This window comes from Biomphalaria glabrata, chromosome 2 (assembly GCF_947242115.1).
Source record: "Biomphalaria glabrata chromosome 2, xgBioGlab47.1, whole genome shotgun sequence".
NCBI classification, from domain to species: domain Eukaryota; kingdom Metazoa; phylum Mollusca; class Gastropoda; family Planorbidae; genus Biomphalaria; species Biomphalaria glabrata.
This window is the reverse complement of record NC_074712.1, coordinates 54,779,314-54,792,847: the sequence shown is the minus strand read 5'-3', so window position 1 is coordinate 54,792,847 and position 13,534 is coordinate 54,779,314. Positions and strand designations below refer to the sequence as shown.

Sequence of the window (13,534 nt, the reverse complement as noted above, 5' to 3'; positions counted from 1 at the left end):
ATTTTGTCGGAGAACATGTCCCGCAAACCTCATGCGACGCTCTGTCACAACCTTACTAAGGGGTCGACTCCCAATTCGGCATAGGATTTCCTTGATTTAGACCCGATCTCTATAACTGACTCCTAAAATCTATCTTAGCCATCTTTGTTGAGCCACATTTAGTGTTTTTCAATTTCGATAGATGACTTTTCAAAGCACTTTATTAATGGAGCCTCGCTACTGGTAGAACTATGTAACCTCTCTTGAATACGCTCTTGGAATTAGGTGACTGTAGTTTGCTTTAGATTTTATATCGAAGAGGGAAGTTTTATTGTCAAAATCATCTGTTGTGGATTTTAAACTAAAAAATCTCTGGAGTTGTTGTTTTTTAAAATTCAAAACCCCATTTAACTACGGTCATAGTATTTGGTAACTGTAGTTTGCTTTAGAATTATTATTTTTAAACTCAAAACCATCTAGAGGGGTTTTAAACTTTTAAGAAAAGCAAACTGTAGGAGAGGGGTTTAAACTCAAAACCCCCAATTGGCTAGGCTACGCTCAAATAATTTTTATGTGTAATTTGCTTTTTTTTTGTATTAAAGAGGTATTTTTTAGCATCAAACCCCGCAAAAAGGGGGTTTAAACTCAAAACCCCTTTGACTACACTCATAGAATTTTGAGTGTATAATTTGCTTTGTTTTTAATATTAAAGAGGTATTTTTTACCTTCAAACCCCGCTAAAAAGGGTTTAAACTCAAAACTGAGTCGAAACCCATTTACCTACGCTCATAGCATTTTGAGTGCGTAATTTGTTATTTTTTTTTTATATTGAAGAGGTATTTTTTAGCTTCAAACCCTACTGAAGAGGAAGGGGGGGGTTCAACTCAAACCCCTTAGGCTACGCTTATAGAATTTTGAGTGTGTAATTTGCTTTTTTTTTTATATTGAATAGGGGGTTATAAAATCAAAATCTTTCTTAACTGTGCTCTTGGAATTTGGGGATAGTCGTTTCCTTTTTTTTTTTTGTTTGTTTTGTTTTATTATTAGGGATTTAACTGCAAAAAAAAAAAACATGGTAGGGGGTTTTAAACTCAAAACCCCCTGATAGGGGTTTTGAACTCAAATCCCCCTGGTAGTGGGATTTTAAACTCAAAACCCCCAGGTAGGGGGTTTTAAACTCAAAACCCCTTGGCTGCGCTGGGGCAAGTGATGGTATAGAATTAAAATGTCTCCCAAAAATAAACAAAATCAAAGCAAAAAATCAATTACTGAATTCCGAGCTCCCCCCTTTCGGGGGGAGAATTTCATTTCGGGGGGGGGGGGGGGGTTTGAACCCCAACCCCCCCCCCCCCCTGGCTACGCCCATGATATGCAGTATGTTTTAATGTTTTGGACGTTCCTTCATAAATGAAGATAAATCCTAGTCCAATTATAGATCCTAAATCTAGTTAAAAATAAGTCAGTGCACTCTTCTCCTATGCATGCTATGACGAACTCATCAATAACTATTTCTTGCTATTATTATATTAGCGTTTTGAGCGAAAAAAAAAGCTGGCATGACTTCCTGTTCAGTGTAATTGAAATTTCAATTAAAAATAAGATGGCTTATAATGACAATTTTTCAAATACAAAAGCTATTGGTAAATCATTTAGCAATAAGAATGAGTCTAGTGTTCCCAAAAACATCAGAGTTTTGGTTGATTTCGAGAACGTTTTATGTGACTTTGAGCAGAGTCTCTTGAAATCATATCGTAGGAAGTATCCCAAGGAGACGTACATACCTCTTGAACAAAGGAAAGGCATTAGTGTGAAGAGACAGTACGCCGATGTTAGCGAAGAATTAGGCGTAAGTCTGTTGTTCTATCTAATAACCCACATTTCTGTTAATATTTCAAATCAATGATTCTTTAATAACTCGAATATCTCGAAACTTTGATCCTCCTACGCCGTTTGGAACACCTTTATTTTCTGAGAAGAAATTAAAGATTAGTAGGCCTATGTGTTAAGTTTGATTAGAAACATAATTTTAAAATATGTAACGACCACAATGAGACATATTTTCATGCCTGCATATGACAGATACTAAATTAACTGAGTAAGCACCGTGCGCATCGTTAACACAAAGACTACAAAACAAAACAACAGCCTTTAGCCAAATAATCTTCAACAGATATACTATGTCTTAGAAACACATACTGAGATCATGCTCAGATTCTGGCCTCATGATTTCAATAAAAGATTTTTTTTTTCAATCTCTAAATGAAGCCTAGTATTTAGGGTAGCCAAATGTCTACTAATTCACCTTTTCAATTTGACTTGATGTGTATGTTTCGGAGTTCCTCAAAAATGAAGATTATTAAGTCCTAGTCAGAGATCAATCGTAATAGAAAGCCAGAACACTGACCTGCGACCCGACGCCACCACATGTGACGTGGCAACGAGTTATTGGTCTAAACTGCCAACAGGTGGCGACGTCGCAGGTCAGTGGTCAGGCCTTCTATAACAATTGGTCTCGCCTAGCACAAATCTCCTTCAAGGGCCGAACCCGGTACCACTGAGACTACAGTTTGCAGCATACATCACATGAATAGGCAGCCTTCCTGCTTATTATTAAACATTGAGATTTATAACATGGTAAAAACAAAAACCCATTAAACATGTTCACTTATTATAATGTTGATTTATGCATGTTGTATGATAGGTCTACATCCATCCATAATATATTTGTAAAATATCATTTAAGATGACAACTTTTTCAATTTGTTCAGGAAAAACTTTCAAGTGTTTATTGTACTCCTGGATTCATAAGCAATTTACCCGAAATCCCTGGAGCTTGTGAGGCAGTAGATGCAATGGACAAACTCTATGGGTACGCTGCCTTGTTCTTTACTTAGTAAAACTACATGTTCGTGTTAGAAGTGTTCCATTCTAGATATTATATTGTTTTTACAAACGTGGTTGTTTGCTTTTTGTTTTGTTTTTTTACTTTAAAAAGCTAAGTCTTTGATAGATGGAATGAAAGAAAGGACCAGCTAGTGATAATGTTTTTAATGGCTTCATCGTGACACGCTTTGACATACAATAGATATGCGGACATGAGTAAAAAATATGGTCTGTAATATGTAGCAGAGTGTGATGAATGTTAAAGTAAAAAAAAAAATAAAGTACCCCTTATAGACCTAACTCTTTATCTCTTTCCATGGCCGATGGTTATCAAGAGTGTCATGTGGCCAGCACAACGACGCACTGCTTTTACTTTCCCCAACTTATGTCATGTAGGCCTACCCATTAGAGGTGGGTGGAATCAGGGGCACCCTCCAAGTCCTGAAATTCAAAATGCCAATCTTCACTGAGATTCGAACCTGAGACCTTTTGGTAAGGATGCCAAGGGCTTTAACCACTTATCCACCACGCCCACTAAATGCTAAAACAATTAGATCTATTTGTCTTCAGCTAACCATATTGAGCCTTGTAATTTCGGTTTGGTAACAGAGGATTCCAGCTACCCGTCGCCTCAGCGTGGCGCCTGCGGTGGAATCGTCTAGTAGTGGAACTTGATAGGCTAAGTACGAGTAGCGAACCAGGCCCTTGCGGGACCCCCTGGGTGAGCTTTTTTTTTTCTCTCACTCGGGGGGTAGGGATGGAACAAGTAGCCCGCACACCAGTCCAAAAAGTCCTTCACGCGTTCCACAAAGGGGGCCGTCATAAGACTCGTGGCTGGAGTGGCGGTCCCTGCACGGAACAGTGGCGGTTACAGCATAGGAATATGAGACAATCTCCCCGCAGTTATCGCTGTTCTCGCCACTTATAGCGAGTGGAACCCAGGAACGGGGACGGTGCGCTGTGTACACGGCACGGCCCGGTCTGGCCCAGTCAACCGATATGATCATCTACCGTTGGGAGCCCTCAGACAGGACAGGGGTGAAGAGCCCCGTGTCCAGGCCTGGTAGTTAGATAAAAACCTTTCTAACCACCAACGGGATAATGGCGCCGTAGGCGCCGACGCCCTACTGGACTTCACTGAAGGTAACAGAAGCAAAAGCCACTGGACGTCACTGAAGGTAACAGAGAATATGAAATACACAGGGTCGAGTGATATGCGATTCTGTTGACACGATGGCACAGAGTTTTAGCTAGAACGTACAAATAATCTTCATTTCTGAAGGAACACTCGAAACTTGTAAAATAAAAAAAAAATAAATAAAAAAAACACCAAAGGAAGTTCACCACTGTTTTAGCGCTAGTCGCTTGCTCTAACAGTTTTGAAACAACTTTTTTTTTCTGTACTGTGTGGTTTCACCCAAGATGTTTTTGTCTAAGGTAATTGGCTCAATAAACTAACAAAACTCGATACCGAGGTTCTCGATTGAGATTATACTTTACAGATTCGAGATTGTGGTCCTGAGACTTTAATATTACATTTAGGGATTGTCGGAGAGCCTCGGGTGAAGACAAAAATATGTGAAAATTTTCAAATAAAAGATACAAAATAAGGGAGAGGAAAGGGTTGAAGTGTAGACATTTCTATAAATCAAATAAGAACATAAAACTAAAATGTTATTTAACCTTGGTTAGGCCAATAATAGAATATGCATCCTCTGTTTGGGACCCCTCAACTCAAGAAAACATTAAGAAACTAGAACAGACACAAAATAGAGCAGTGCGATTCATAACAAACGAATATTCACATTTGACTAGAGTAACACCTTTAGTAAAATCACTAAATTTAGAAAGCCTTCAGGACAGAAGGCTCAAAAGTAAAGTAGCAATAATACATAAAACACTGAACCATAATCTTCAAATACAAAAACAAAATTTAATAAAATACTCTGAAAGACACAAAGATAAAGGCACATTCCTCGTCCCATATGCTAGGACAAATTTGTACAAATACTCCTTCTTCCCTAGTGCTATTAGAGCATGGAATGGGTTGCCTGAGCTAGCCAGGAAAACCAGTGACTTGGCAGAATTTAAGTCATTGGTTAATATGCATGACTAAATGCATGACGCGTAGGACGTAATCATCTTCTTTTTTGAAGTAACGTCTGTATTATATAAGATAAGATAAGACCCAATCGTCAAGTTTGGCACATTTTATGCTCTGCACTCAGTATTGCAAGCCGTAAGATCAGTGAATGAATAAAACTATGTTATTTTCATTTTTTTTAAACTCTATATTTCAATACACTATTCATGTACTTCTTCTAACAGTGTGAACGTCTTTATATATTCTGGGATAACGATGCCTTACGGATACAGTCTCAAAGAGAAGGTATCGGCACTTTTATATGAACAATATTAAACGTGTGTTAAACAAGTCAACGTTTCTTATTTACCCACCACCGTTCAAATAGCTTTCATTACAGCACACTACATTACAGTAATATAAAGTGTCATGTTAGGACAAATTATAATCAGCAGCAAAGAAAGTAGAAACGGGGATTTTGAAAGGGGGAGGACCCTTCAGCTCTTGTACATCCCGAAAAGAAACCATACAGTTGTGCTTTCAGTAATGCATTGATGTTACACTACAAGTCGGGTGCAAGCTGCTTTCCCTTATCTGAAGAATCGTAATTTGGCAAGTCTGAGACAGTCAAAAGAAAACAAGTTATTGGTCCATGTAATAGTCTTCCTCTCTGCAATGGAAGTATAGTGAAACCATAGATTATCGGAGTTCATTATATCTTAAGTACCTTAGAAAAAGTTAGCGCCCCTTACCCCGCCGTCATAGTGTCCTAGCCCAGGGGTCGGCAACCTTCTGAGTCGGAAGAGCCAAAAATAACAATTTACAAAATTTTTAAATTTTAAAGAGCCACAACGTTGTTGTTTTTTTCTTGCCAACAATATGTAGTACTCACATTTATTCATAAGTAGTGCTTTCACAGCAAAAGTAGATAATATATATATATATATGCCAATATATGGCATTATTGTTTTGTTTATGTTGGTAGCAAATAAAGCAGTTAAACATTTATTAGCAACACTAACTTGTACTTCAAATAACAAACAATGGAGCAAACAAATTCAATGGGAGCGATGGCTTTGGTTTTAGAAATTTTTCTATACATTTGGCTCATAACTTGTTGTTTTTAGTTTCAAACACGACTCTAAATTTTCATTTGTTTGTTGACTTCTTAGATCCGGATATAGCACTCGAAATGCCAACTTCTTCACCTCAATGTTGCAAACTGGAAGATTATTCCTTGCGCCGAATCAACTCGCGACATTTGTTTTAAAGATGTCCACTTGTTGCGTTACGTACATGCATTTCTTCCAACTTGCTTTTCAACTCTTTAAATTTTCAACTCCACAAAGTTTTACTTTCAATCAATGGCATTTCTAGAAATCCAGTATCAATTTCAAATGGATCAATGTGGATTTCGTTACTATATGTGTTGATTTACTAGTAATGCTAGAATGATTTTGTTAGTTTGTAATTCTTTATAACTGTCATAGAAAACTGTCAACAAATTCATCTTTGAATTACTTTTTTTGTACCTGTGCTGAAGTAATTCGTGTCAACAGATGCACCGATATTATCGCGATATTTCTTTAGACATTGAATAAAAAAGTAACTTACCGCTCTTCTGCAATAATATTTTTTTTTCAAAAGAAGCCTAATCTTCTACCCTACCATCGGCTGGGTCTCCATTTCCTTGTGGTTTAACATTCAGCTCATTTAATTTCGCTATGTAAAGTACAAATTTTTCAAACTTTTGCTGTTCTCTAATTCAGGGTGATAAGTATCTTTTTTATTTAGGAATGTATTTAATTCATTCAAGCACAAGCCAAAACGTTTCAACACCATACCTTTGGAAAGCCATCACACTTTATTGTGAAGGAGATCATAATACGGAGTTTCCATTTCGCTTAAGAATTCTTTAAACTGACGATGGTTAAGTGCTTTTGACAAGATGCTGTTAACAATCTTTATTACCGAACTTATGACCTCAACTATTTCGGCCTGAATCGTTTGATCTAAAAGCGCTTCTTGGTGTATTATTCAGTGAAACGTAAGAATTTCGCAATTTATTTTGCTTCGAAGAATCGTAGTTGCTTCTTTATTTTTTCCTGTCTGGCTCAATCAGTTGTTATTTAAACGATTTTAATGTCTGCAAGGTATTTGTGCTCGGCATACGCTCTATCATCCCCTCTAGTTTGTCTCCAGAGCGGTAGCAATCCAAGTTCTTCTTTTGGAACTTGGGAAGACATACATGACAAAAAGGGTCAACTTATCCTGTCTTTTATGTTGCCAATTCATCTATAGCAAGTGACAAGACAGAAGAATATTGAATATATTCCACCTGCAAATATGTTACATTTAAAGTCATTTTAGCTCTTCTATCTTGTAGTTTTAGCTTTGATTTTTTTCTTCAAGTTTTCTTTTTTTCGAAATCATGAAAATGTTTTCCAGATGCACGTTGTGACAAGTCAAAAACTCGCTGTCAGAGTCACTCAAATTTATCACAGCATTAATTATTATTTTTCCTTATTTATTTATTTTATTTTAATTATTTCCCCATCCTACCCCTGAATTCTCCACCCGCACCACCTTTTCCGCTCCAGGCTAGACTTAGTTGACCACCTTGGAGATAGCTAAGGCGCGTCCTTTCATTTATCTGCCCTTGATCGGGGAAAGGTAGACACACAATCTCTTTTGTCTTGCCCGCCGGATGTCTGAAGGACGGTCGCGGTTGACCCCACCTTGGTTTGAATGCAAGCTAATCCTTCCCCCCCCCCTTCTCTCACGCCTCTCTTTGATCTAAGAGATTACCCTGGTCAACACACCGCGTGATATTCCAAGGTGCGGCTCCCACCTCGAGTCAAATCCACCCACGTGTAAGATAAATCTTAGCCTAGGACACTTCCTGTGTCCGCCCGCACTTTCCAGGCTTATATAAAGTAAACCAACTCAAGCCAGACCCTTTTTCATTTCTCATTCGAGCTGAGCTATCGAGTCCGGACTATATCACTTATTCTCTCTCCTAGAGGAATACCTGGTGGTAAGCCGAACTTAATCACAAGTTCCATCTTAATTACTCTGTGTATATTTCCATTGGATTTTATCATGTGTATTTTGCCTAGTTCATTTATATTTAATTAGTGCATTGTGTATTTCTCACTGGCCCTCCCTCAGGTGTCTGCCTATTTGTTTGATATCAAGAATCACCTACTATCTTTGTGCTTAGTGCTATTCAGCACTGCACTAGCTCACTGACCTGCCTATTGCCCATTTACCTGCCTATTTATTGGATCAACGATCTATTTACCTGCATCTGTGCTTAGTGCTATTCAGCACAGCACTTGCCCACTGAGATCTACTCAACTCTACCACTTGGCGCTATCGGCATTGCCCGCCTATTCGACAGCCCATGTCAAGCTATTAGGTGCGACGTCCCTATAGATTCAGATCTGTGTGAGACGTTATAGCTACGCCAACCCTCTGCAACTCACTGGACATATCCTGTCAACTACGCTGCCCACGGCAGATCAGCTCTGCCCGCAGTAACCTTGTGCCCACGGTAGCCGGCCACCCGTCCTACTGTGCCCACTACAGATATTAGATTTTGGGGATTGAGACTCCACAAGAACTATATCGCCGGCGTCCCTCTATCCGCTAGAGCGCCACCTCCAGCTGCAGAACCTCAAGCCAGGACACAGCCAGCTGCGACATCAACAGGACAACCAGCTAAGTCAGAGGACAAAGTGACATACTCTCTTATTATGTGCAAGAGTGATGATTAAACATAGAATATACTAGAGATAGATGCAAACCCTCCCCCTTTTTATTATTATATGTATATTTATGTAAATAAATATCCTTTATTTTAACTTTTGTATCTATCTTTCATTGCTTTGTCTCGTTGCGTGTCTGCTCCCGATTCATATGCTGATAAGTGGGGGTGTGATTGCTTTCAAAAATAATCATCCCCTAGACATAAAACGTGCCAAACACACGTCACATTTCCCCACCTGTCACATTTTGGCGAGCCCGTCCGTGGATTTAACCCATTAGTACAGCAGGCACGAACAGGCGGCAATAACCAAATTTCCTATCAATAATTTTCTAAAAGTATTTATAAGTATCATCACTTCGCATTATCAAGAGTGTCACTTCTGTCATATTTTATATTACTATTATTGCATTTCATGTGTAATATTTTCTTGCAGGAACTTTGTGATTAACGTAGGCAGACACCACATTCCTTTTGCACTCTTCCCTATAACCAGCGACTCACTTTCACTAACCCACTTTCTTTAATTCTAGCTCAATCCTACTATCCATTCTATCTGTCCCTCCACCATCCTAGTACCTCTCATCTCCCACCCCTCACCATTATGGCCAGCGGCACACGCTCGAAAGCGGACTCTGACATGAAGCAGAAAATGGCTGAATTGAAGGATTTTGCGGCCACCTTATTTGACGATGAGGCAGAACGGAAAGAATTTGTGAGAGCACGATTTGAGGCGTTTGAAAGAGAAGAAGAAAAAAGAAAGGAAGACGAAAAGGAAGAAAGAAGATTAGCAAGGGAGCATGAGCTAGCAATGAAGGAAAAGGATAATGAAATGGCTAAAGAAAGGGAAAGAAAGGAAGCTGAAATAGCTATTGCTAAAGAAAAAGAAGTCACAGAGCGAGAAAGAGAAAAAGAGCAACAAATTACAGCGAGAGAAAAGATAGCCGCGGACAAAGAGAACGAGGCCGCCCGCCAGGCTTCTTATGAGTCTCGCCCGGCTAGCCCAGCATCCTTTCAAAGTTCCTTGAACGGTCTACCCCACATGCCAATGGAGCACTTCGACGACAAGACAGAGAACATCGAAGTTTATCTTGTCCGATTTGAGGAAGTAGCACTATATCGCCGGCGTCCCTCTATCCGCTAGAGCGCCACCTCCAGCTGCAGAACCTCAAGCCAGGACACAGCCAGCTGCGACATCAACAGGACAACCAGCTAAGTCAGAGGACAAAGTGACATACTCTCTTATTATGTGCAAGAGTGATGATTAAACATAGAATATACTAGAGATAGATGCAAACCCTCCCCCTTTTTATTATTATATGTATATTTATGTAAATAAATATCCTTTATTTTAACTTTTGTATCTATCTTTCATTGCTTTGTCTCGTTGCGTGTCTGCTCCCGATTCATATGCTGATAAGTGGGGGTGTGATTGCTTTCAAAAATAATCATCCCCTAGACATAAAACGTGCCAAACACACGTCACATTTCCCCACCTGTCACACACGTATAAAGCAATCTTTGACATACCATTTGTAAATGGTTTGCCTTTTTGTGCAATTTCTAGTGGTACGCCCTGGTACCCCAACGATTGCCAGATCAGCATTACTTGTAGATTGCTTCTAACTTTGAGAAGATAATTCGCTTCTAACTCATTTACATGAAACAATAAACTATACGTCACAACCAAAAGCGAATTAAAGCGTGCATAGAATCATCGGACGACGGCGTCATTCAAGAGCTTCCGACGGACTGATTACAGTGACGACGCGTGTAATGGGGGAGGGGTGTGGTGAAAGGAGAGTACAAGTGGCTGAGAGATAGAATCAGTGCCTAATCCTCGTTAAAAGATTCAGAACTTTTTGAAAAAAAAAATGTCAATAAAATAAATAATATTTGCGTATGTAACGAAAGAGCCGCAGCTTCACATCCAAAGAGCCGCATGTGGCTCGCGAGCCGCAGGTTGCCGACCCCTGTCCTAGCCAAACATCTATGAACTAACTATGGTGAGACCTGAACCAAATGGACAATGGTCAGTCAAAAATTAATAACGTTGTAGCTCTAAAAAGTTACATTTTGTTCAAGTTATAAAAATAAAAAATAAACATCAGTTTTAATTGTAAACTTAGTAAGAAATAAACGTCTCAGTAAAAGCTTTCAATTAACGAAGCCTGAACTTATGGAGCCATTGATGCCAATACTTAGCTTTTATTAACATTTATTCAACATTTTGTATGTCGACTGTCTTCTTGCACATACCCTGAATTAAACACAGGTAAATTAATTTATTTTCTCTTTAGTGTCAGTGGGTTGAATTTCATCTTGGGGTGAGATGGCTGGATAAAATCATTTTCACTAAAGATCCTACACTGCTTAATGGAAACCTGCTGATTGATGACAGAGTTAGCATCAAAGGTTAATTATATAATAATAATACTTGTATCAAAAAGTTTGCTATATTTTAGAAGAAAGAAATATAGAGTCCTTGTAAATTTTATATCACTTTCGTATTAAAAATTATATTTAAAAATGCATATTTTAGTTTTAAAAGTGTATATTTTTTAGCTGCATTTGCATATTCTGAGCATACTACAAGCGGGCCCAATCCAACTCCTGACCTTTAAGTCACTAAATGTGACACAGTGTTGTAAAGCAAAGTATAGTTCCCCTTTCAGACCTTGTGGTCATTCTTTACGGTTAACGAGGGTGTCATGTGGCCAGCACAACGACCAACCGCCCTTACTTTTGCCAAACTAATGTCAGGTACCCATTAGAGCTGGGTGGACTCAGATACGCCATAAAGATCCCGAAATTAAAAAGTCCCAGTCGTCACTAGGATTCGAAACCGGGACTCCCGGTTCGGAAGCTGAGCGCTTTACCACTCCGGCGCCGGAAGATCCAGAAATAAAAAATCCCCGTTTTCGAACCCTGGTCCCCGGTTTGGAAGCTAAGCGCTTTATCGCTCAGCCACCGCGCCTCCGACACAGTGATGGGTCCGACGAAACTGTTTTCACTAACAAGAAGAAAGGGCGAAGGCGTTTAATTGGCACCTAAACCAATAAGCTTCGGGCACGGGGGGCTCATTAGCCTTGGATGGCTACCTACTTAAGAGAAGAAAAACACTAAATTAAAAACTCTGCTGCTTACAGCTATACCCAATCATGGGGAAGGCTTCGGGAGTTATCCGTGAGGAAAAAACAGCAGCCGGCGACGCTTAGGCAGCTTAAAGCACACAGTGCCATATCCTTGTAGAGCTGGGCAAACAATGACCTTTCCGAAAGCCTTTTGTCATATTTAAACATTTTCATTATCAATGTAGGTAAGATGTTCCGAAAATCGCTAAAGACAGCATATGCAAACCTTGACCTTGGACCTATACCCTGCTCTGACATGTCTATTTAATGTCTGCCCTGCAGGTGTTATCAAAAATCCGACCTGGGAGCATGTAGTCTTCACATCTTGCCACAACGTTAGGATCAGCGTTGGCACAAAGACGAGGCTGGAGAACTGGACTGATGGGGCATGGAGACAAATCATTCGGAAGGCACGGCATGATATTTAAAACAGTCAAGACGGGAAAAAAAATCGCCAGTACCGTGTAAAAATATTATGTCTGCGGATTTGATCGCAAATGTTTGACATAATCTGATACTTCAAAAACTTTTTGTTTCCTGCTTTTTAGGTTTATAATATAAGTGGATACATTTTGTTTCCTGCTTTTTAGGTTTATAATATAAGTGGATACATTTTGTTTCCTGCTTTTTAGGTTTATAATATAAGTGGATACATTTTGTTTCCTGCTTTTTAGGTTTATAATATAAGTGGATACATTTTGTTTCCTGCTTTTTAGGTTTATAATATAAGTGGATACATTTTGTTTCCTGCTTTTTAGGTTTATAATATAAGTGGATACATTTTGTTTCCTGCTTTTTAGGTTTATAATATAAGTGGATACATTTTGTTTCCTGCTTTTTAGGTTTATAATATAAGTGGATACATTTTGTTTCCTGCTTTTTAGGTTTATAATATAAGTGGATACATTTTGTTTCCTGCTTTTTAGGTTTATAATATAAGTGGATACATTTTGTTTCCTGCTTTTTAGGTTTATAATATAAGTGGATACATTGTGTTTCGCCTTTGAGTTTGTGTTTTAGTCTAGAAAGTAATTGTAACTTATAGCCTATAATCCTATCCTATCCTGTCTATCTATCTATCTATCTATCTATCTATCTATCTATCTATCTATCTATCTATCTATCTATCTATCTATCTATCTATCTATCTGTTTATCTATCTATCTATCTATCTATCTATCTATCTATCTATCTATCTATCTATCTATCTATCTATCTATCTATCTATCTATCTATCTATCTAACTATCTATCTATCTATCTATCTGTTTATCTATCTATCAATCAATCTATCTGTCTATCTATCTATCTATCTATCTATCTATCTATCTATCTATCTATCTAACTATCTATCTATCTATCTATCTATCTATCTATCTATCTATCTATCTATCTATCTATCTATCTATCTATCTATCTATCTATCTATCTATCTATCTATCTATCTATCTATCTGTTTATCTATCTATCAATCAATCTATCTATCTATCTGTCTATCTATCTATCTATCTATCTATCTATCTATCTATCTATCTATCTATCTATCTATCTATCTATCTATCTATCTATCTGTTTATCTATCTATCAATCAATCTATCTATCTATCTATCTATCTATCTATCTATCTATCTATCTATCTATCTATCTATCTATCGTTACCAGGAAAAAAAATATGAATATGAAAATA

At 38.2% G+C, this 13,534-nt stretch overlaps 1 protein-coding gene across 1 annotated transcript; it reads left to right on the top strand.

The window, feature by feature from the left end:
- Positions 1 to 1,538: 1,538 nt before the first annotated feature.
- Positions 1,539 to 12,502, top strand: LOC106072621 (5'(3')-deoxyribonucleotidase, cytosolic type-like). Its single transcript, XM_056021479.1, has 5 exons — positions 1,539 to 1,825; positions 2,748 to 2,848; positions 5,191 to 5,251; positions 11,015 to 11,129; positions 12,131 to 12,502. The coding sequence occupies exons 1-5, from the start codon at positions 1,580 to 1,582 to the stop codon at positions 12,274 to 12,276; spliced, it is 669 nt and encodes a 222-aa protein (XP_055877454.1). The 5' UTR covers positions 1,539 to 1,579; the 3' UTR covers positions 12,277 to 12,502.
- The last annotated feature ends 1,032 nt before the right edge of the window (positions 12,503 to 13,534 follow it).

Excerpts from the sequence above, each read along its gene's own strand:
- LOC106072621 (XM_056021479.1), top strand. The coding sequence starts at position 1,580 with ATGGCTTATAATGACAATTTTTCAAATACAAAAGCTATTGGTAAATCA. Across the intron at positions 5,252-11,014 it reads GATACAGTCTCAAAGAGAAG|TGTCAGTGGGTTGAATTTCA; the intron begins GTATCGGCACTT and ends TTTTCTCTTTAG. Across the intron at positions 11,130-12,130 it reads TGACAGAGTTAGCATCAAAG|GTGTTATCAAAAATCCGACC; the intron begins GTTAATTATATA and ends TCTGCCCTGCAG.